Source organism: Carettochelys insculpta, chromosome 30 (genome assembly GCF_033958435.1).
Source record: "Carettochelys insculpta isolate YL-2023 chromosome 30, ASM3395843v1, whole genome shotgun sequence".
NCBI classification, from domain to species: Eukaryota; Metazoa; Chordata; order Testudines; family Carettochelyidae; genus Carettochelys; species Carettochelys insculpta.
The window spans coordinates 5156428-5180636 of NC_134166.1; the positions used below are offsets into that span (position 1 = coordinate 5156428).

A 24209-nucleotide genomic window follows, 5' to 3' on the forward strand; every position below is an offset into this window, starting at 1 on the left:
CACCTCGGTATTTGCCTAGTTTTACAACAGGCTACATAAAAAACACAAGTAAAATCAGCACAGTCTAAAAGATCATTCAGACAATGACTTGTTTTTACAGTCTCAATAAGTACAACATTTCTATTCCAATTCATTTAGTTGATAATAGGACAGTAGAAAGTCAGCAAGTTTTCAGTAGTCATCTGCTGTGATATTTTTGCATGATCTTGTAAGGAAATAGCTTTGACGTGAGGTGTAACTTGGTGGTATGCAAAACAAATCTGACCCCTGAAAAGGGTACAGTCATCTGGGAAAGGTTGAACGGTGCTTGTTTCAAGACCTCAGATCATCTTAGGACCATGTTTCTCAACCAGTGGTACATGTGTCTTTAGGGGCACACAAGAAAAGTCTGGAGGTACTTATATATTATACATTTTTGAAAGGCGTGTACATTATTTTAAAAAAAAGGTTGAGGAACACTTATCGTTAATTTGGAGGACTAGGGAGGAGGATAAAGAATGGGCTCCTGAAGTACCTGGCTCCTGCAGTTCTCCAGCTGAAGGCAGAAGGTTCAAAAGCACAGAGAGTCTGTTCCATAGACTCTGAGAGCTCTGCAAAAAAAAACATAAGAAGGCCACACAATAAATCGCCATTCAAATCTCCAAGTCAAGACAGAGGCAAATAATTATGAGGATGCCTTGGGCTTTTATAGAACCTTATGGATATTTCAAAGCACTCTGCATATAATTAAGCCTAAACATCCTATGAGAGAGAGTTTAATTTAATTTGATGGAGGTGGAAACCACAGTAGAGAGGCAAGATCAACTTGTTCAAAGAAGACACTATCACAGAGTCAAGAACAGAATCCCTGGGCTGTGGCTGCCCAGTCACCTGCCCTTGCCAGCAGTTGCCCCTACCCTCCACCCTCTCTCTTTTTGGTGAGCTGTTGAAACAGACAGAAGACTCAACAGCAATCATAACAGATAATTCTTGTCCTGACATGAGGTTGTTTTTAGCTCAGAGCTATTTAATAACCCTGAATTCTCTGTTCCTTCATCACCAAAATTCATTTGTAAGGCAGAAGCTAACATAAATGAGTGGAAGTAACCCACTTATGAGATTATGAATAACACATTTCATCCCAAAAGATCCCAAAGCGCTTAGCAAATTTAACATTTGCAAGGCCATATTACATGTGAGGTGCAACATGGATCTGTTTAATAATACACAATAGGTCAAAAAAACAATTTGTCAGGAAGTGAAACGACGTATCTGCCAGAAACTACAGGGAGGCTTGTCACAACACAGCCACCCAAATGGTCACTTACGAGATGCTGACATTTAAACAAAACCCCACACCTGGGCACACATGATGATGAGGTCAGTGTTGGTTCTCAACCAGTCCAGAAACACCTTGACAGTTGGAAGCAGGCCCTCATTGGTTATGATCTCTAGTTTCTCTTGCAGGGATCTCTCGTTCCTGCAGGATTTGTTACTGGAGATGCTCTCTTCAGAGTCAGACAAGTCATCTGAAACAACAAAGAAAAAAGCAAGGTTTGCATGGGTTTTATATCAAGTGGTGATCTGGTAAGAAACCATATTTATAGGGAGAACCTAAGGGAGTCACCATTGGAATGGTAAGGAAAAGATGATTCAAAATTCCCTGCATCATCCACACATACCTACAACAGCAGTTTTCTGACTGGCATTACACTCTCCCTTGGAAGGCTGCATCCTAATCACGCTGACCAGTATAGCCTCACTATATCCTCGTACTCACCTGTCCGTACATTTATTCATCTGTTCTCTCTTCTCTAATACTGAGAATAAAAAACAGTCCCTGCCTAAAAGGTATATACTGTCTGGATGGCTCCCACCACCCAGGGGCCCTGGACCATGGGTAGATGTCCTAGGTCAGCGGCTCTCAACCTTTCCAAATAAGGTATTCTTTCAGGAGCCAGATTTGTCATGAAGGCCCATAAGCTTCACCTCACTTAACTATTTTCTTACAAAATCAGACATAAAAATACAAAAGCTTCACAGCATGTCATTACTGACAAACTGATTATTTTCTCATTTTCACCATAGAATTAAAATAATAATTTTCAAAATAAATAGACTGGAATATAAATATTGCTCTTAGATTTCCACATACAGAGCATTGTGAACAAGTCATTGTATAAAATTTTACTTTGAACTGACTTTGCTGGTGTTTTTATCTAGCCTGTTGTAAAACTAGACAACTATGTAGAAGAGTTGAATTAACCCCAGAAGACCTCTGCGCACACCTGAGCGAGAACCACTACCCTATGTACTCCAATAATACCAATAATAATAAATTTAGTGGCTTGAAGAGCAGCTCCCTTCTCACACACGTAATTCCCTACCTGCCCGTGCTTGCTGTGTTATCCTGTAAGCAAGCTGGTTACCATTTTACTCTCACTGCCTACAAATTGAGGGGCTCTGCACATTAGTAATCACCAGGGCAGTGGGCGGAGAGGTACTCAAGGAGATTTAGGACGCAGCTTCTGCCTTTCCCCGCTGGCAGTGCAGGAGCCTGCCCTGGTGTCCCCTTGCATTCTGCCCAGCAGGGAAGAGTCCTGTGCAGGTATCCGCTCCACTATCCCGGGAAGCAGATACACAGGGCAGATATGCAGGGCCCCACAAACTACATTTGGAAAGATCATTAAGCAGTCCACTGAGCTATTCAGCAACTTTCAAGTGGTCTGCTGGGGATGGTGGGAGGGAAAATGAATGAGAACTGAACCACTGCACTAGACAAACATGACTCCTCATTAATACAGCAATAGTCTTTCATCTACCCATCAATACCAGCAACTAGTGACCCATTTCCTAGGCAGCCAACCCTGACATAGTCAGAAGCCACTTAGCGTTCTGCAGCATTGTTTGAAAGGCAGTCAGTCAGTCAGGAGGGGTTTGACCTTACATATTTGCCCAGCCGAGCCAGAGAAGTTCAAAGCAAGACACACAGGTTTATTCAACCTTGCAGTAAGCAATGGAAAAGTACAAAACATCATGAAATTCATTCAACGCTCACATTTCCACAGCAACACCACCACTTGCATGGCCCCGCTGCACACAGAAAGCAAAACTTCAACAGAATAATTATTCTTCCCTTTTCCTAGCTGCACTGCACTTCTTTTCCTTTCAAACGGAGAAAGTATTGCAGTGCTGTTAAATGGCTACCTTGTTTCACACCACTAGTGGACGCACTCCCTCTCCACATATATTACCTGTGAAGTACTTTGGGATCTCTAGTATGAGCAGGACTATAAGGGTGTGTCTACACACCAAAGCAATTTCAGAATAACAGGTGCTACTCCGAAATAACTTTGCGAGAGTCTACGCAACCCAACTGCTATTTTGAAATAAATTTCAAAACAATGGATGGCTCATTCCAAAGTTGGGAAACCTCATTCTACGAGGAACACCACCTATTCTGAAACTGATACTTTGGAACAGGGGCTGTGTAGACAGGGCATAGGGACTATTTCTAAATAAGCTATAACGCGCCCAGCTGCTCTAATCCAAAATAGTCCTATTGTGCGTGTAGACTCTATTATGAAATCGCTGAGTGCTATTTCAACAGGCATTTTGTGTGTAGCAGTGTTATTCTGAAATAAGCTATTGCAGAATAGCTCTTCTGGAATAGTTTACTGAAAAACAACACTGCCGTGTAGACCTAGCCTAAAAATGCAATATAAAATACTAAAGAAACATGCGGAGGGAGAAGACAGGATTACAATCGCTAACAGAAACCAAAAGTTTGGAATTTCCTGACCTATGGGAAGTTGAATGTTGCATCAAACCCACTCCCCCATCATTCCCTGTACTGACTGTGAACACAAAGAGGAATTGGTGGGGGGTGGGGGACAAACAAAAAAAATACCCTTTGCTTTGAAATAGGCTACAGATTATAAAATTCTATTCAACCAAAATCTCTTGTGTCTTAAATCACTGTTATAACCAAAAGGCTTTGCTTGCTGAGCAAGAAGAAATGTCTAATAAGGGCCTGTTAACTCCCACCTTAACTAGCCCTACTTCAGAAATTTCTCCTCTCCCCACCCGCCTATTTTCAATCAAGAAGAACTAAAGGCAGTTCCCTCTGAGGTGGGTTAATGCCAGTGTGATTTAATACTGTGGCATTAGATTGTTAGCTAGCTTGATCCAGCACCTTCCAAATCTCCAGATTTAGCAGGCTAAAGTACAGCCTGCCTTGTCTTGGCTAGAGTTTACGATGAACTGATTAGCTCAAGCTAGCTAACGTGATCTAATATTATACCTTTAAAATCTAGCCCAGGCAAAGACAGAGTTGCACAGCTGTGGAAAGTGGGTTTGATGCAAAAGAGGGAAGGAATGATTAACAAACAAGACCAGACTGACCCAAGTGGTTTATGTGAGATACAGAAAATGCACTTACGGTCTCTTTTTTCCAAGCTGTTCCTTCCCAGGTTATTTTAGCTGACTAACACATGCCACTGTCTTGCTTTACTAAATCTGCAGTGCCATCTACAGTGCATCTGAAGTTAGAATCTGGCCCTATAAGCCTAGAGAGTGATGTGATGCTATGGCTGCATGAAGAGAATAGAAATTGCCCTTCTCTCTCCACATCTCTGCTCCTTGAATGTAATTCAGTCAAATCTGCTGACTTTCACTGACATAAACAAGCTTTCACTTCTGTGAACTCTACAGAGCTCACCCAGCTAGTATGGGTAGGGGAGAGTCACCTGGATTCTATCTGCCTCAATCCTCCAACTTGCCAGTTAAGTTCCAATCACAGACTGGTCACGATTTAATCAGCAGTAAAAACAGCCAACATTTCAAATTCAGCTAGACTCTGCGGCACTGGAAACTGAAGAGACCTTTAGCTTTGTGAGTGCAATGAATTTAATCGGGAAGCACTGAAAAGAAATACGGATCCTAAGATTAATTTTATAGACAGGCGGATGACTTTATATCTGCATTAAACATTAATAGCAGGTTTCTACATTAGCCTTCACTTTCTGCAGACTTTTACTCTACTGCAAATCAAGTATGGAACACTGCAAAACAAAACGGCAGCATTTTATACATTCTTTGTACTGGTCACAGTGATTCCACAGTGCAGGGTAACAGAAGAATAGTGGTAAATCTGCTTTTCACAGCACCATAAAAGTCAGAGATGAGTGTCAAGCAGAATGGTTCTTTCTGAACAGTTTGTAAGAATATTTCCAAACTTTGAAATTTGAGCCCTCCTTTTCAGTAAAGGGAACAGACCACAATTCTTTTGCTGTGTGTAGTTATTGTCAGAACACTTATGCCATCGAACAGTGTGAGAAAATCCACAGTCCCTAGCCAACGCAGCTGTGCCACCAAAACCGCCGCGCAGACTCAACTCTACCAACAGAAGAGTGCTTACGCTGGCTTAGCCAAAATTGTGCAGAGCAGGGGCAAAGCTATCCCAGCAAAAACTCCTACTAGTTTCTGCTGAGTCCATACAAGAGAACCAAGTTAGCATAGGCTCCATGTCTATAGCATAAATATACTCTTAATTTATATAGCATCTCCACCCTACTACCTAATTCTGTGCATCACTTCACACTATGGGGTCACGATTGACAATGGGGACTCCTAAGTAGTGCACAATGTGTCACAGAAGGATGAGTTTCACTCCTGGAAAAGACGGCTACATAATGATTGAGTAATAGCTATGTGTGTATTTTCACATGCCAGTAAATATATTTTTAAACCAGTACCGAGCCTGACCTTGTTCATGGAAGTTGGGCTTCTCCACATCCCCATTGATACAAGGCTTGCTGTCCACTACCTCCTTCAAGGCAGCTGGCTCAGGAGCTGGTTTCAAGAGGACGTTGCTGAAGGTGGGAGCCAACCGAAAGCAGCGTTTGGTCTGGAACAGCTGGGTGGACATGGCCTGGAGGTTGCTGGCTATGCTAGCTTCATTAGTGCCCATGGACCCGGGCCCATTAACTGCAGCATCTGAATTCTCAGTCTTGGAGACATTCAGGCATTTTGAGTCCACCAGCCCGCTCCCCTCCATGCCATTTAATGCTTCCTTGGCCCCGTTTTTCATGCTTTTGGTTCGTCCACTTCCCTCCTCCCCTGGCTCGTCCTCCATATCCTCCAGGTCAGAACGGGATTCCTGGCTGTTCATGTCTGAGTCCGTCTCCACATCAAAGGCCGTCTCCACCTCCTCGTCACTCTTCTCTGAGCCACTCTCCGAGCCATCGCTGCCCTTTGTGAAGTCCTGGCTGGAGTCAGAGTCAAAGCCCTCACTCAGGTCGCTCTCATCCACCTTCTGGGGATGGCGCCGGCGGCGCAAGCACGAGAGGCGAGAGTATTTCTTGCTCTTCTTGCTGTCCTCCTTCCTCTGCTCATCACTGGGCCGGTGGTTGGCTAAGTCAGCATCTGCTTCCTTCTCAATGGAGTTCACAGGCTCCCGGGTCTCTTGGTCATCTGCAGGGGACACCCGAAACAAAACCCCTTAGAACTCTTTGAACCCAACCAGGTGACCAACCCCAAGCCTGGAGAAAGGGCTGCGCCTCACTTCTACAGCACCTTTCATCAGAGGATGTTTCGTGGCAGCCCTGGGAGACAGTCCCACTTTACAAATGGGTCAGTCTAAGCACCAATAAGGGAAGGGAGATGACCCTCACACCCTGACCAAACTTCAGTTACATAGAAACATATAAGCTCAGTTACAGACGCCTCCTTTACCTCCTAGTTATATTTACTAACTAGGGAAGTAAAATCCTATTTAACTGGTAGGTTTAACTGTTTAGCCAATTAAATGGGCAGGGGGGTGGCTCAGAAGGCCACTCCAGCCACTGCAAGCCCCACCCCGCAGCACACAGGAGACCAGAGTGAATCTAGCCAGGGTGGAGCATCCCCACCTGCAGCGCACCAGGGTCCCAGGGCTGCTCTGGCACTGCCACAGGTAGTGGGGGGGCGCACTCCAGCACAGCCAGAGCAGCCCCAGTCCCTGGCATTCAATGAGCAGGGACGTTCCTGATGGCCATTTCGAAGTTTTGCACTAGTGTAGACGTAGCCGGAGTCTGTCAAGGCCAAACTATGAAGGCTTAGATCTAAATAAGCTTAAATTCATGTTGTCCAAGCTGTACCTGATAGGTCATTACATAGCTTCAACTGCTATCCCAATACAAAATTCATTTATATACAAAACCACTTTCTTCCCAGCCCAGCCTTCCAATGAAAGAGCTCACACTGTTAGTACAGTGAGAACTTTACCTCTTAACAGTCCTTCGCAAGAGAGGAATACATGCTTCATTAGCAACACCAAAAAATTCACTGACTGATCAAAATGCACTCTTCTGCCAAGAATTCAGTTCTCTGACCACAGGCTAATTCTTCTTAGTTGAAACCCAGCTAAAATCTTGGTTTAAAAACAAGCCTGTATTATACTTTCTAGTTAAAATAATGTTGTGTGCATTTATATTCAGATTGCTGACAATACAGCAAAAGGGAAAGACAACTGCATGCATGCCAGAAAGTTTGAAATTAAGACCTAACTGCTACTCTCAATCTTGGAGTGAGCTGGTCTAATCCACCTTCCTTATTAGATCGACAGTGCTTAATATGCTTAACTCACCTTGTTTTATTTCTAAACAAGGGCAGGAAATAATCTGCACAGGTTTTATAAATACAATAGCTTAATAAACAATACTGCCAAACAACAGTATGTGGAAATTTTCTTAAAGGGATAGGCAAGGTACAGGTTGAAACATTCCACTGAGCATGGAAAAAAAGGAGGGAACAAAAGAAGGAAATATGAAGTTAAATTTTTCTGCAGAAACAAAAGAGTATGTAAGCATGCAGTCAGTCGAAAGAGAAACAACTGCTACTGTTCAAGCTAGTTGAGACATTATTCTGGATGTGTTTAGTGGAACTGTTTAAGGCAAGTGATTAAGTTCTCAGCACAGTAACTTTTCACAGAATTAACCTCAAGTGAATGAGTTAAGTTATTCCTATCTTTAATTAGGGGTCAGTACATCATCCCAATTATCCCTGATCATAAACTGGAGACTCCTGTTTGAGGTCAATCTCCAAGAATATCACTCGGGTCAAGAAAAATCTGCTGTTAGAAGAACGGAAATTCAGAATTTACAACTTCAGCTTTCACCAAAGCTAAACTGACTTGAAAAACAATAAAAAGCCTGATCAATAGGCAATGCTGGTGGCTAAAGACCTCTTATTTATCCTACAAGGATAGAAATTCAGGGCTGAAAGGGACTTCAGGAAGCCATCATGTTTAGCCCCATGCACTTATCGAGACTCAAGCAAACCTAGAATTGTCCCTGACTGGTGTTTGTCCCGCCTATTCCTGAAAACCTCCAATGGGGAGGATTCCACAAATGCCTTGGAAAGTCTATTCCAAATCTTTACTATCTCTACAGTTAGAAAGGTTTTTCTAATATCTAACCTAGATCTTTCTTGCTTCAGATTAAGCTCATTGCCATATGTTCAGTGGACATGCAGAAGAATGAGCTGGAAAGAGATACAGAATGGCTGTTTTAGACAACAGGAAGGCATCTCTTGCAAGAGTTGTAAGATAATGAAATGGGAAATAGTAGACGCATGCGAGAAGAACAGAAGAGTCCAGTCCCCTTCCTTATCAGGCAACCTTGTCACATAAACCATTCACGTGCTCAGAGGAGGTAGCAAGAGCTGCACAGATGAGGACCAAGACTTCAGCTCCAGCAAAGCCAATGGAGAGTTTTAAAAGCTGTTCAAAAGAGTCCTGTGCTATACCACTGAAATGAACGAGGATCAAAGGGAAGTGTTACAAGAGAGGATGTGCACTTCGCTCACATCTGGGAAAACCAAAGTTGCTGCTCAACATTTCAGCAATGCCTCTAGTTAGTATGAGTGCCCCCCTCAGACCACCGCTTCTCTGTGGGCCACATTGGAACCCAGAGCAGGCATTACTCTGGCAGCTTCTTATGGGAGCAGTTATTCCAGAACAGGGTACTCCAGAGCAAGAGAAGGGACTTCCTTCCCCTTGAGGGCGAGCAAGCTACTTGTGCCTGGTACTTCCAGCCTGGTATTAAAAGATCAAAGCGTTTCAAACTCAGCTCTGTGAATCCATAGCTGTGCACTGCACTACTAATCTCATACTGAACACACTGAGGAAAGCGACATGGTAGCCACATATAGAGAAACAGCCTGAGCCAACACCATACTCACCACCCTGCTCCTCTTACCTGTGCCGTCGCTCTGAAAGGCTGGAACTGGATTCTCCCCTTCTTCCAGTTCTGCCTGCAGGCGAATATTGACGTGGTTTATCAGATGAGAAAAGAGGGCCAATGTGAAAGCAATGGCTGCGCTGTACTGTTTGGAACCTGCAACGAGACAGCACAGTGAGGTGAACTGAACAGAAAAACCAAGTTCCGCAGCAAAATGGATGTCAATTTAAAGCTTTGTCCACGCTTCCCCAGGCCACTGACATAAGTTATGAAACTTCAGCTGCACAACTAGCGTAGCTGAAGTTGACGTACTTAGAGGTCTTTTTACCATGGTGACTTCACCGAGGTAAGTCAACAGCTGATGCTCTTCTGTCAACTCCACTTACTCTTCTTGTTTTTGTAGAGTACCAGAGTCAACGGGAGAGCACTCGAGGATCAATTTATTGCGTCTGTATTACATGTGATAAATTGATTGCTGCTGGATTGCTGCCCATGGATCCAGTGAAAACATGCCCTAAACTACATTTCAAGATTCACTGTCAAACTGCATGGGACACAGCAGTGACAAGTGGGATCAGTATTCAGGCGGTTACCACTTCCTGAAAAAAACTTCAATCCATGAATTCAAGGTGGCATTATTCCACTGGAATAAAAGAGGACCCCTAGGAGTTACCCAGTTCTAAAACTAATCTGCATAAAGTAGGTCCTCTTATTCCAGTGGATCCCAAACTACTTCTACACTGGCCCCACTTATCCATAATGGAATTTGATCACACCCGCCCAGGGGCTGGGAGCCAGGGGTCTTGGACCGTCAGCAGGAGCCACAGTGAAGCTGGGGGTACAGCAGAGCTGGATGGGACTCTCTCCCTGCCACCTACATTTTGGGGACCATTCCTTGTTCTATGGAAGGTCATTAATCAGAACGGACGGGTCAACTTTTTCAGCATGTATGTGCTACGAGGCTGTCCTCCTCTCACCTCACAAATCAATGAGCTGTATCACTACCAGTGTCTGTGGTTAATGCACTGATTACCTGCCCTTTTGAGGCTGTGGACACTCATTAGGCAGATGATCACCATGCGGAAGATGAGGAGGTCAGGAAGGAAGGAGTATCCATTCTCATATTCCTCTTCATCTTCACTAGCTGAGCTCAGGTTAGGAGGAGAAGGCAAGTAGAACAAGCAAAGGTTGAAATCCTCCAGCACCGACTGGCAAAGAGCTGTTAGCTCAGAGTCCACAGAGCTTAACATGGGAGGAAAAACAGATTTACTCTTCAAATGCCCTGTAGCAAGTTAAGTCTCAAGCTCCTACCAAGTGGAATTTTCAAGTGGATACTGGGGCTTCTGACGGGGCTCCACGCCTCAGTCAGCTTCCAGCCATGGGGCTGCTGAGTTCCCTCTACCCACAGCAGGAGTTCCCATGGCTGTGGCTGCCAGCGGGGCTCTGAACCTCAGCTGGATGCCAGCCATGGGGCTGGCGGGGCATCCTGGCCAGGTCCCCATGGCTGCAGGGATGAGAGAGTGACAGATAAGGGAGTTTTAACAGGTATATTCCCCAGTGCCTTGTCCTATCTTGTAAGTGACTGGAGTGATGACTGAGCTACCACCAGTGTGGCTATACCCCACCAAAAAAGAAACAAAAAACCCAGATGTAAGCGCTCTGCTAATCAGCTGGGCGGCATTCGAAATTCTCCCAAGCAGCTGCCCAAGCACATGGCTTACAGGGAATGTTGGGTTCAATCTTTTTTCCTTCTGTGAATCTCACACACACCCCAGAATCATCTGCAGCTCTTTGCTGCTTTGGAGGAAACACTATGGGAATCAATACAGTGGATTACAAGATGTTCCCAGCTCCTACAGAGAAACCAACTGCCAGAGGTCTTGCAAATCCTCTTCAACAGAATAGCAGATACAAGCAATTAATGGAGCTCTATTTCTTCTCCCATCCTGAAACACAGACACCTCCCTCTGAATGTGCCTCAGGGTAACAGTGAACTGTAAGTTCATGGTCAACAAATCAGTCCCTTAAAATGGGCAAAAAACTAAGCCGTGTGTGTATTACCCCCCTTCCTCCCTGACAGAAATTAGTCTGGATCAAGCAGTATTTACAATGTTAATTTAGTGGTACCTGAAGACAACTGAAGAGACAGAAAATCTAAGAGAACAATTCAACTTTACAAAGCTTTCCACTTATTCCAACAAGTTACATCATTATTTCCTCTTTGCAAGGTTAGAGTACAGGTGTTTGAACTTAATGAACAGTTCCATGGTTCTGCATATGGGAACTCTGCATCAATGTCTTTCTGCCAATGCCCCCATAGGAACACAGATCTGGGACTGGGCAAAGCATCTGAACACACTGACGGTACGTCTTCGCTACCCAGAAGATCGACCTGGTCAGGGCCAATCTTCTGGGGTTTGATTTCACACGCTTAGTGGGGACACACAGAATTGAACTATCAGGGCTCGACAGTTGATCCCTGTACTCCTCAATCTTGCGAGCAGTGAGGGAAGTCAACAGAAGAGTTTCTCCCAGCGACCTCCCTCACTGAGGGTGGCCAGATAAGTCTACTGTAGATGCGTCAATTTCAGCTCCGCAATAGCTGTAGCTCAAATTGCATATCTACAATCAACTTTAAGGTCTACTGTACACCTGGCCTCCGAGGGGCACTACAAACACCAAGGTGAGACTGAGGAGCTGGGGAGTCAAGACCTCCCAAGGTCTACATATTCTCAAACATTACATTTGCAACACTCCTAAATAATTTATTCACAGAAACACAGAACACTACACCTGGAAGGGACCTCAAGAGGTCATCAAGTCCAGTCCCCTGCCCTCACAGCAGAACGAAGCATGATCTAGACCATCCCCTACAGATGCCTGTCTAACCTGCTCTTAAATATCTCAGTGATGGAGATTCTACAACCTCCGTAGGCAATTTATTCTAGTGTTTAAACACCCTGACAGTTACGAAGTTTTTCCTAATGTCCAACCTAAACCTCCCTTGCTGCAGCTTAAGCTCACTGCTCCTTTTCCTATACTCAGAGGCCAAGGAGAACAATTTTTCTCCCTCCTCCTCGTAACCCTCTTTCAAGTATTTGCAAAAAAGATATTTAGGTCTTTAATTCCACTGTGCAGAGTTTCTCTGTAGAGACGGCAATACTCTCCTCCCCTCACAGAGGGGTTGTAAGACTTGACAGACATTTGTGATTATTGACTGAAAGCCTCAACACAGACATAACTAATATATGCTGTTTTGCTTTTGTGACAAGGATACAAAGAAAATCATTTCACTTCTAACGTTTGTTGCACGTCACCTACAGAAGAGATAGACTGTATAGTACCCATACCTGCTTTTTGGCTGCAAAAGGCTCTGTAGGTACATGAAGCTCACCAGCAACCTTTTAATGTCTTTGGATCTAAAGATTAAACAGAAACAGAGAAATGAGTATCCTGTCTCTTGGCTTCAAGAGAGTAGCAATGTTCTTGTTCACGTATAAGCAGTCCTGTAGCAGCATAAAGACTAACAATTTTATTTAACAGGTAATGAGCTTTCATGGGTAAGGCCCACTTAATCTGATAGCGTTATTCACACCATTGATTTCCTACTAAATGCACCATGAATATTGGTGTACTAGATGGGTGATGACTACATGAACTTCTCCTGCAAAGACAGCAGTAAACACAACTAGCAATGATATATTTAAAACAAAAGAAACAGCTGCATTGCTAACACGAAGCATTAGTGAACAACTGTGGATTATGGTAAAGTGTTGAGCTAATTCGAAGGTCTCTCAATACCTACTTGATGCTAGAGACCCTACACTCCTACTGCTTTTTGTTTCGTAAGGTGAAAGTTAGTGCTTGTGACAGAACAGCAGCCCTGGAGACTGAAGTCCACAGGCTGGACATACATAGGCAGCAGCAGCGCAAGCTTCCTACTTGTTCCACTCCACCACTATGTCTGAACTCTGATATGCGGCAATCAGCTCTAGAGATGAGAGGGGGACTCAACCTTTGCACCTAGTCAGTCCTTAGCCTCTTTTCCTGTGATGATCATTAGAGAGGCCAAAAGCGGGATCCAATCTGAGAGCATAAAAAAAAATATCAAACAGCAACAAGCTGACTGGCTACTGACTTGATCTGGATGTGTGCGCCAGACACTCACTGCCTCTTCAGATTCCCAGGAATCATACCCAGTGCCCTGTTCCTAAAAGAAGCTACTGATTATCTCATTCCAAGTCTTGTCCCAATACCACCCTCTTCAGTTCCTGTTCTTACCGTTTTTTGCTTGGAGACAGTTTCCTGGTTTCACATTTCTTCAGCTGGTGATACATTTTGGCTGCCTTGTCATATAGCCGCTTCAGGTTTCCATAGGCACCTTCAAAGGACACTTCAGACTGGATACTAAGATACCAACATTTTACAAACAGGTTAGTGTTTTTGTAGGGATCCTTACCTCTTACTTTCCGTGACTCTGACTGGGCTGCAAATTTTAAAGGTATCTTGGCACCTTAACACAGAAGTAGGTCCCAAGTGAGATTTTCATAAGTGCTGGGGCGATTGATTTATAAGGACTTCAGCAGCCATCAGACACTGTGAAATCATGTACTTCCCCTTTAAGGGGTAGGCGGGAGCCAAAAGCAGAGACAGCCTGGGTGTAATCAAGGAGACTGTCCCACACTAAGAGCTATTTAAACAGGAAGCTGAGTAAGACGGAAGGGAACAGAAGCCATGCAGGCTGCAGTGAGTAGGTGGTGGCAGTTTTCTTTCAGGCTCTTGGAAGCTGGCTTACCTGGCAGCTTCGTTCTGTGCTCCTGAAGTTCAGGAACTAAAGCACAGTCCTTATGAACTGTTTAATTACTCAGGTCCTGAAGCCTTATTAAAAGGAGACATGCTATTTGATTAGTGTGCACTAGTCTCTCCTTGCCCTGGGTAAATTAAAGTGAGGCACACAGGCGGCAGTAGCCCATCACGCTGCAGGACTTGCCCACCCATTTAGAAAAACCTAGGTGTGTTTGAAAATCCCACTCCACTCCTGTCTTTGTCTCTAGGTCTGAACATCATTTAAAATGTGGCCCTTCATGTTTTTTATTAAACCACTGGCACAGTGGCCCCGGGACCCAGTATATGTTGTCTGGGAGGGAACCTTCACAACCTCTCTCCTTCAGCATTCCCACTAACAGCAGCTGCGCAAACAAACGGAGCAACATGTGAGGAATAAGGATGTAAACTGGCACAATGACTAGAAGGGAAATGAGGATGAATCAGCTCCCTCCAGCCTCCGTACGCTCTGCAGCAGACACTCACCAGCGTAAATAGCAGTAGGTAGCTTCCACGTTGTAATATTTACTCCCTGCCAGTGTCCCCAGCTGGTTAAAGGGCATCCCTGTCATGAAAATTAAAAGGAAAGTGACCTAGCCCATGTTATTCCAAACATCTCCCAAGTAAGAAGACCCTTTACATCTCACTACATTTCTGTTCATGGCAGAAGGTGCAAAGAGTCAGCAGATACAAAGGACATTAACAAAGCCAAGAGGAAGCAGCTTTGGCTACTTGCTTCCTTCATCTTTTACCAGTCTGCTTCATGCTACCCTAACATCTTCCTGTCCCTCCTCCACTTGCTCCCCTTTCTCCTTTAAGCAAGCCCTCCTCATCATCAACAACTCCCATGTCCCCTTCTCTCCTAAACCACGGTGCTGTCCAATTTGGATTGCTACATCATCTTATCAACATTTGTCAAAGTGCTATGTAGATTTACCATGCAACATAAATTTTCATCAATATCAATTATTCATATGGGCAGGGGGTGACATGACCCAAAGCAACAACTCAAGAAGGAAAAAGCTTTACACTGTGTTTTTGAAACTGTATCCTTTGCAAACATACCTGTAAGGACCACTCAAAAGCTTTAGCTTCCACTGAACGCAGCTGTTCACTTAACAATAGCTCTCAAAGGAGGCTCATTACACAACGTGCTCCATGATCTGCAGTGACTGTTTCTGAGTGCAGGTCAAAGGTTTAATTTTATTCTGTCAGCATCTCCTTAGCTCAGGTTCTTTAGCCACATTTGAAGCCCACAACTGAGATCAGCTGAGGCTTTTAATTAAAGCTTCTTATATTTCCATATCTATGCAGTACTCAAAAGGCATATTCAGGCCTAGTCTCCACTACTACAAGGTGACAGTCTAAGTTACACAGCTTCAGCTATGCGAATAACGTGGCAGAAGTCAACGTACATAGATCTACTTACTGCGATATCTTCACCGCAATAAGCTGAGCTGATACATTCTCCCATTAACTCCCCTTACTCTTTCCATTCCAGTGAAGTACCAGAGTTGATGGGAGAGTGCTCGATTTATCATGTCTAGTACTGTGCCTATATAAATCAACCCCCATTAGACTGCTCGCTGTTCATTCACCCAGCAGGTAGTGAAGACACACCCTTAGAGGCCCTCATTTTTAATTCTCAAACTCAGGGTGTCAGACCTGGTATACCTGTCAGGGTATTCTGCCAGACCACGCTCTTCAGAGCAGCTAACACAGTCTGAATGTTCAAGAGAGTTGGAATCACTGACTGACCTTGTATCAATTTTGTTCTCTATTAATGAATGGAGAGTATGACAAGAGCATTACAGAAACTAAAACTAAATTTTAACCGCAACTATTTAAAAGGCATTAGAGAATAAATCTATTAAATAAGTTCCTGTACTTCTATCGTACCTTTTATCTGAGAAGCTCAGAGTGCTTTATGTGCATTAACCTTACAAAGTAGCAAAACTTCCCCCATTTTATAGGTATGAAAACTGAGGCACAGAATGTTCGGAGACTTGCCCATAGGTGTCAGTGGTACACCTGCAACAGAACACAGGAGTCTGACCCCCAGTCTCCCAACTATGTTACATTTACATAAAGTAACTGCTTGTAAATCAAAAAAGGAGCATGTGGGATAATATCAGAAGAAAAAGTAGTATTAGCAACAGTGCTCTGCAAAAGCAGCAACACACAGCTGGATTTTAGTTGAGCTAGGTAAGTATGACGCCATCTCTTCATATAAATTTGAACCTTTATGCACGATGTGGCTAGAGAAAGGAAGTTACCTGATAAATCAAAGTCACCCTGGAAGTGAAAGCAGAGATGCTCTCTTTTCCTTGCTTTGCCAGCAAGTCTCATAAGGGAGGATTATTGTAACAAGGTCACAAAACAAATCTCTCAAAAGCAATTGCTATAGTGCTTTCTTCCAGTCATTGTCACGAGAGGCTTAAGGCCTTATTGTTTTTGTCATGTTACTGTTCAAAAAGGCCTCAGAATTCATGGCAATTTACTTACCAATTTGTGGTGCAACAGAAAGGGCTTGATAGTAAAACCTTTCAGCCAACAGTTCTGTGTCCACACCTGCTAACTCATTCTGATAGCGAGCTGAAAAGAAACACATCATGAGCAATAGAAAGCACAGGCTGTGCCCTGGTGTTGCCCAGTGCAAAAAGGGAACAATGTCGTATTTAGCTGCGATGCCTGGAGTACCTTTCCCAGACCTAAAGAAGTGCTCTGTGTTGCTTAAAAGCCTCCCTCACCAACAGAAGTTGGTCCAATAAAAGATACTACCTCTCCCACTCTGTCTCTAAGTTATTCATGCACATTCACTTATGTTTATTCCTTCACATGTGCACAGAGATATTCAAGCAAGACATCAAATCATGTCATACTCACTGCTTGTGGTCATGACTGTGAGATACAGACACAAGTCCATTACAGAAAGGACTAATATGTGAACATGTTTCATACTAGCTATTAAAAGCCACCACTTTGTCTTTATTACCCTGCACTGAATTCAGTTTAGAATTCTGCCTGTTGTGCTGAATTCTCATTTACATGCACTATTCAAGCTCTGTAACATGGGCACAACAGTGGACACAACTCACCATGTACACTCTAATAACTCTGAAGTGCCAGGGCATATATGTTTTTGTACAGCAAAGGATTGCCACCCAAAATACCCTACGACATAACCACCACATTCTAAAACTGATCTGTTATTGGAAAGGGTTTCACTTTTAATCTGTTAGTGACAAAAGTATGTAAGGTTTGTCTATACTATTCACAGTGCCATAGCTATACCAGACAATCCCCTGCTTCACTGGTGGAATGGGTTTTTTCATCACGAAAGAAAAGCCACCTCTGTGAGAAAAAGGAGCTAGGCTGGTGGAAGAATTCTTCCACCCACTGGGGTTAGGTCAGCACAGGTATGGGACTCACAAAAATGCGAATGTTCCTGCTCCCCGGGCCTCAGAGCAACACAACTATGTTCATCTAAATTCTAAGTGTGCAACAGACCTGAGACAAACCCATATCTGCAAGGAATTATCAGTGATGACTGCATGCAACAGCCTTTATACTTCAAAGGTCCCGCTGCAAGAAAACTTTGCTCTTACCTAAATCTCCCAGATAAACCAGACATCTATGACATGCCATCTGTGCCCACTCCATTTCTTTCCCCGATGCAGACACAGGTTTCTTGCAGCCTACATGAGAAATACCAAATCGTAACATACCCGTGGGTGAAGCCTGCTGGAAAGAGATAGCAGGAGCCTATGCTTCTTCATGAGACACATGACAATTAAGTGCATGTAAATAAAAGATCACACACTGAGCCCAGATTGCTAGCTTTTGTCCATGATGTATTATAGGTTAGCGCAGTGCAGGTTTGTATCAGGCTATCAGATTGTGGTCTGTCTGAGTCTTGCACAATCACTTTCTTAAGCCACCCCAATGCCCCCCAGGGCAATATGTGGCACTGTTGCATAGAAATTATTAACAGTGCTAGTTCACTCATCTGATGTCAGGGCCTAAACTTTTACTTCCAAGCCACTAGAAATATGGTGGGCATTCAATACTAGGCAAGCTGAGAGAGACTGTCAAAAGGAGAGAGAGAGAGAAAAGAGAGAAGAGATGATCGACAATGAGGGAAGGGTGGGATAAGATGGATGAAAGGGATAGAGAACAAAATATATTTCTGTATCTACAGCCCCTTCAGTTTTACATGGAGAAAGGTCTCCAGGAAAAAAAAAAACAAAAAAAACTCAGTCATTGGAAAGTGGCAGAAACAACAAAAGAGGGTCCAATCAATCGATCTAAACCTAACTAAAACAATCAAGCATGAAGTCATCTTAACTCCTGGAGGTGATGGTCACAGGTGGGACATGTCTCATCAGGACAGATTTTTTGAAAAAAAATCTTCCATCAGTACCTTTCTCAGCAGTAGTGACCAGTGAGCAATGCTCTCTCATTATTTACTGCTATTGCGTGATATTTTTCTTCTTGGCTGTCATTCAATAAAACAAGGAGGACATCTTCATGTCACCCTCCTATTTCTGAGTCCATGGACGGCTGACCAGCCCAGTTCCGGAGCCACAGGTCTTATCACAAAAGGGGCAGGTGCTGGTAGCTAATGGAAGGGTGCAGGGCAGTTTTTGATGCTTTTTTCTTCTCCACATCTCCTCATTTGCACCGTGGCAGGACCTCTCAAATTGCACCACCCGCTCACGTATTACCACTCTCCACTGGAGATAGTCTTGGGCCAGGTCCTCTCAAGTGTCGACATCAGTGCTGCACTTTTTCATATGTGCTTTCAGCCTGTGCTTATATCACTTCTGGTGGCCCCCTCAATGCTCTTCTGTCCTCCCTCCAACTCGGGGAACAGAATCTGTTTTGGAAGGCGCTGATCAGACATCTAAACTATGTGACCAGTTCAATGAAGCTGTTGAATGATAATGGCTTCAATGCTGGTCATATTTGACTCTTCCATAATTCTAGTATCTCGTGTGCCTATCCTCCCAAGAGACATTTAGGATTCTCATGAGGGAGCATTGATTATATTGTTCAAGTTCCTTCAGATGATGCTCGTATGCTGTCCAGGTTTCACATGCATACACTAGCATTGGAACAACCACTGCATGGTACACAAGGAGCTTTGTGTTGATGTCCCGGTTTTCAAAGACCCTTTGTCAGAGGTGGGTGAAAGCAGAGCTGTCATGGCTCAAGCAATGCTGGATTTCCACATCAATATGCTGGCTTTAATCTTGTGCCTATAACTGACAGTGAATCTACAAAATGCTTTTGCCACGTAGCTCTATAATCCTCATGTATGCCACCCTGCCATTAGCCTCCTCCCACTTCCCCCATTTTTAGTTGTCTGCCCTCCTCTATAACAAGAGAACTAGGGGTCACCAAATGAAATTAATAGGTAGCAGGTTTAAAACGAACAAAAGGAAGAACTTCACACAATATGCAGTCATCCTGCTTGATAGAGGATGTTGTGAAGGCCCACTCCGTAACAGAGGTCAAAAAGAGCTAGACACATTCACTGAGGATAGATCCACCAACGGTCATCAGCCAGGATGAACAGGGATGGTGTCCCAAGCCTGTTTTGTTGGAAGCTGGGAACGGGTGACAAAAGATGAACCACACTTTCTTGATCATTCCCTCTGTAACCTCTGGCACTGGCCACTGTTACACAACCAGGCCCTGAGCTAGATGGACTTTTCATCTGACCCTGTGTGGCTGTTCTTACATTCTGCATGACTCTTCCCCATCTACTATTTTTAATGATATAAGTGTGTTTAATTTTCACTGTCTGTTTCTAACGTCTACGTGCTATATTGTTTCAATTGCAAGCATTTGCTGCACCATGAAAAATTTAGAGGGCAGAACCCCAGCATATGTAGTCACTTATCAAGAACTACAAATTCTGCTAGAGTTTAAAATAGGATTTATTAGCTCTGCAGTGCCATGAAAATGTTTCTCACAGCAACAGTTGCTAAGGATATCTGCCTTTAAACTCATGTTTCAAAGCCAACTCCAATACAATCATCTTTCACCAGCTAAGAAATGAACACAAGTAAAATATTCCATTGCTAGACACATGCAAATATTTCTAACTCAATTATTTTACTCCCCTTAAAAAGCCTCTATTAATGTTTCATTATTTCCTCCTTCCCATAATACAATTATTCAAATATCAGCCTAAGCTTCAGCTCCACGTTGGCAACTGGAACTATGTGGATGGACTCTGAAGTCAGTGGAGTGAAGAGGTTTGCCAGATTCAATTACAGCACCAAGGGTCTCAGTATGTACATGAGGGAGATAACACACAAATGCAACTTAAAGTCAGAAAGCAATACCAAGAATACAAAAGTGATGCCTCCAGTCAATGGGATTCTCTGACAAAGCCTCTTATTTTCTATAGTTTGCTCTCCATGATTTTCCTCACTCTATCGCCAGAGGTAAGTGCTTTTTCAAAATTGTGCTGTAAGATCTGCCCTTGAATATTAACAATTAGAGGATTTTCTAAGAGCAATTTGACTGCAGTAAAGAATATTGTCCATCCCTTCTTTCATTATCAAAAGTTCTAACTTGAAAACAAAAGCTGAGCAGACAGCCTATTTTGGACCTTTTCTGACTATTTCATGTTCTGCGTTTTGAAACAGAGATAAGTAATTTCAAGGGGGAGCCATCTGTTTATGACTGTTGATCAATCATGAGCCAATATACATCAGGCACTGACCTATCAGTGGGTCTGTTACATGAGTCCAGTCAATACAGCACTGCAGCTCCAGCTGATAGTGAGACTGAATGTAGAGAAGAAGGTGTTGATAAAATCCTATGCCAGCAATTAGGTGAGTCCTGTATGCACACTCCAAGGTGCTGCGGCTGTGAATGTGCTGTAGAAAACAAAACAAGCATACAGGTGAGAGGCTGTTAATGCAGCGTAGATAAGATTCTGGATGTTAAGAGTTAGCTTGTAACTATCACAAAACCAAAAATCAGTCCTGTAGCACTAACAATACTAGGTGACGAGTTTTCATGGGACAGACACACTTCCTACACTGCTAATCTTTAAATTGCTACAGGATTGCTTTTTTGGTTTTGAGAAGATACAGACTAACATGGCTACCTCTCTGTGACATGTATCTATCGTTTGCCATCTTCCCACAGGTCAGTTCACCTCCCTGCCCAACAATTTAACCTGTACTATTAATACCTAATATTTGACAGGTATAAATGTCAAGAAAGGAGAAATTACATAGGCACCGTACAGAAGTACAACTAGGAATAACTGAATATTAAGAAATTAAAACACAAGCTGAGAATCAAGACAAGTTTTATTTTCATACTATTCTCCCAAGGACAGTCAGTGGTAAAAGATCCATTTGCTTGGGAAGATAGCAAACAAAATGCCCATATAAAAAATATTTCATTGGCTGAGTGAAATGGACTAAATCTAATACAGGTTGAACTTCTCTCATCCAGTACTCTTGGTACCTGACCAGTGCCGAACAAGAGAATTTGATGGATCACAGGAAGTCAATATTGTCTAGCACATCACCAATACTTCCACTGCTTACTGGGCTCTTAGAAGACATTTAGGGTAAATTATAGCTAAACAACAGCACAGAACACTGAGAGAGAGGACCGGTGGCTGTAAACACACGTTATAGGACCACACAAAACGTGGCCACACCTCTGCTAAGTGGTTGTCCAGATAACTAAAATCATGCCAGATTACGCATGTTGCTGGACAAGAGTGTTCTAGATTAGAAAAGTTCATCCTGTAGATCTAACTTTACAAATTACTTCACTGCACTGATTATATCATCATTATGCATTTAGCCACTAACACCCTCACAGGTATTTAACAATTACCAAAGACAGATTTCTGGTAAAGCAAAATAACTGTTTCCAGAAGTAGTAAAATCAAACCTTCCCTGATCAGCCACATTCAACAGAACAACTGGATTCTGTCTGCAAAAGACAATCTATCCTGCAAGAAGTGGTGTGTCCTTAGCTTGGGTTAAAATAGCAGTGAAGATAGCAAACCAGCTTGTAATTCAAGTGAGCAGCCTGAGTTAAATACAGCTCCTGGAGTTGAACTCAACTGCTAAAGCAGGATTGCAGCTTCTTCACTGCTATTTTAACCTGAGCTATGAACACTCCATCCACCCCCCGGGAGCAGATGGGGGGGCAGCATAGACACAATCCCAAATAACCCAGCCTACAACTCAGCAGCTTCAATCTTTCTTTACTCTTTGATTCATCTGATTTACTCATGTGGGACAGCAGAATGGAAGAGCTAAAAGACTTGTGCTTCTAAAAGATCACACATGTAGTTCTTGCTCTCTAAATCTGATCATATATTCACACTTGCAACTCAAAGTTAATTCATTTTTCAGGATATTTACATTAATTGCTATCTGTACATAGAGAGGCACTAAAATCAAACTAAAACTTTCAGTCGATGGCACTATCAGTGCTGTTTCACTAGACAGCAAAGACCTTGAAGCCAACACACACACACACACACACACACACACACACACGAAATCTAGATGATTTTATAGCCCAAAACCACCATAATCTGGGTAAATCACAATACTCCCATACCTCACTTTCCTAACCTTTATTAAAAAACATAAGCATATTCCTTGTGATCTGAACAATGGTATCTGAGCACCTCTTCGCTATACTTTCCTCCACCTCGGAGGTCCTACAGCCATATTCATTAACACAAAGCTGGTAAAAAAAAATGTAAATCCTCACTCCTTAACAGACCTCAGTTCACTACAGAGCAAAATCTGATAAAACCAGTATGGTATTCCACTTAGAATGAAATCCCTTTTAAACTCATCTGATAAGATCACCAGCATAATGCACATAGTACTATACAATATGGATTATAATACAAATTATTTCTAGATTTTCTGTAGCATGAAACTAATCTGCATTTCTCTGGATCGATACACATATTAATTCTGACACCTGCTTCACATGGAGATAAGGAAAGGGAAAGCAACCTGATTCAGAGAAGCTCTCTGCACCTGCACCGCCAGGGCCATAATGATTTGCCCTAACTTAGAAAAAAAAAAATCTTTGACAGAGCTAAGATTAGGATGCAGGAGCTTCTGGCTCCAGGTCTTGTACTCAGACCACATTTCCAAACAAATGAAGCCATTAACACATCACAGAGCACAAACATTTCTGTGTCAGAGGCACAGATACCTGCCTTTTTATTTGTTTTAATGAGCTGGATGACTTCATAGTAAACTTTTCTCCACAGTAGTTCCTCTGCTTTTCTCCCATAATCCACTGGATGCAAGAACATCAGCTTCACACACAGCTCCCGCAACCTGAGACAAAGGGCACAAAGTTGAGCATTTCATTTAGTGGCAGTACTCACTAACCTAACCACAGATGCATAAGCAGGAACAAAGGAACGACTGGATGTTAATACCTTCACACACCTCCACATGAGCTGCTCGTCAACTCTGGCCTTCGTCTTGACTGGGACTCCCTCCTGTTTCATGAGCCTGTATTACACCTCTGGAATCTCCACTACATTGCGTCTGATGAAGCGGGTCTTTGCCCATGAAAGCTTATGCTCCAAAATATCTGTTAGTCTATAAGGTGCCACAGGATTTCTTCATGTTTTTATGTCAATACAGAAAGAGCATGGCCACCTAGTGGCCATGCACTCTGAGGCACTCAGACTTCAGACTGGGCAACATGCTCAGGCCCATCAGAAAGGTGTGGACAGCTGCTCCCTTTGCTCATGGCCAGTCTGGCTGAAGCACAGAGCAGGATGGTCAGTCTCTGGAGGGAACTGTGTGTACCCCTCATGGGTAAGCAGGGAGCCATTCTTCTGTACAATTAATAAGGGTGTTTGTGGCCTGCCGATTCATGGGACAAACTAACTCTCCCTCCCTCCCCAATGTACACACGCCTCATGAAGACGAGAGAAGCAAGACTTTCCCAAGCTCTGACACTCCAGCTACTATCCAAACCCTGCATGTTGTAGCAGACTCTCCTGCCTTGCAAATCTTTTGAGAGTGGAGAAAGGACATAAACATACTTTATTTATTAAGCAGTGATGCATTCAGAGCTGCACAAGAAGCTTACAGGCTAAAATTAGATATAATAATTATGCAAACGGGGGAGCAAATCAACACTTACAAT

The 24209-nt window shown here is 43.3% G+C and overlaps 1 protein-coding gene across 2 annotated transcripts in view; it reads right to left on the reverse strand.

Annotated features, from left to right (window-relative positions):
- The window catches only part of SMG5 (SMG5 nonsense mediated mRNA decay factor), a 47385-nt gene that overhangs the window by 14849 nt on the left and 8327 nt on the right, over positions 1 to 24209 (reverse strand). For both annotated transcript variants that reach the window (XM_074980785.1, XM_074980786.1), the window contains exons 3-14: positions 23260 to 23383; positions 20764 to 20920; positions 17633 to 17722; positions 16530 to 16619; positions 14511 to 14589; positions 13482 to 13607; positions 12551 to 12619; positions 10234 to 10442; positions 9219 to 9356; positions 5746 to 6453; positions 1339 to 1508; positions 515 to 590 (exon numbers count right to left, since the gene is read on the reverse strand). In XM_074980785.1, the coding sequence (XP_074836886.1) occupies positions 515 to 590; positions 1339 to 1508; positions 5746 to 6453; positions 9219 to 9356; positions 10234 to 10442; positions 12551 to 12619; positions 13482 to 13607; positions 14511 to 14589; positions 16530 to 16619; positions 17633 to 17722; positions 20764 to 20920; positions 23260 to 23383 (2036 nt within the window). The remainder of the gene's footprint in view (positions 1 to 514; positions 591 to 1338; positions 1509 to 5745; positions 6454 to 9218; positions 9357 to 10233; positions 10443 to 12550; positions 12620 to 13481; positions 13608 to 14510; positions 14590 to 16529; positions 16620 to 17632; positions 17723 to 20763; positions 20921 to 23259; positions 23384 to 24209) is intronic.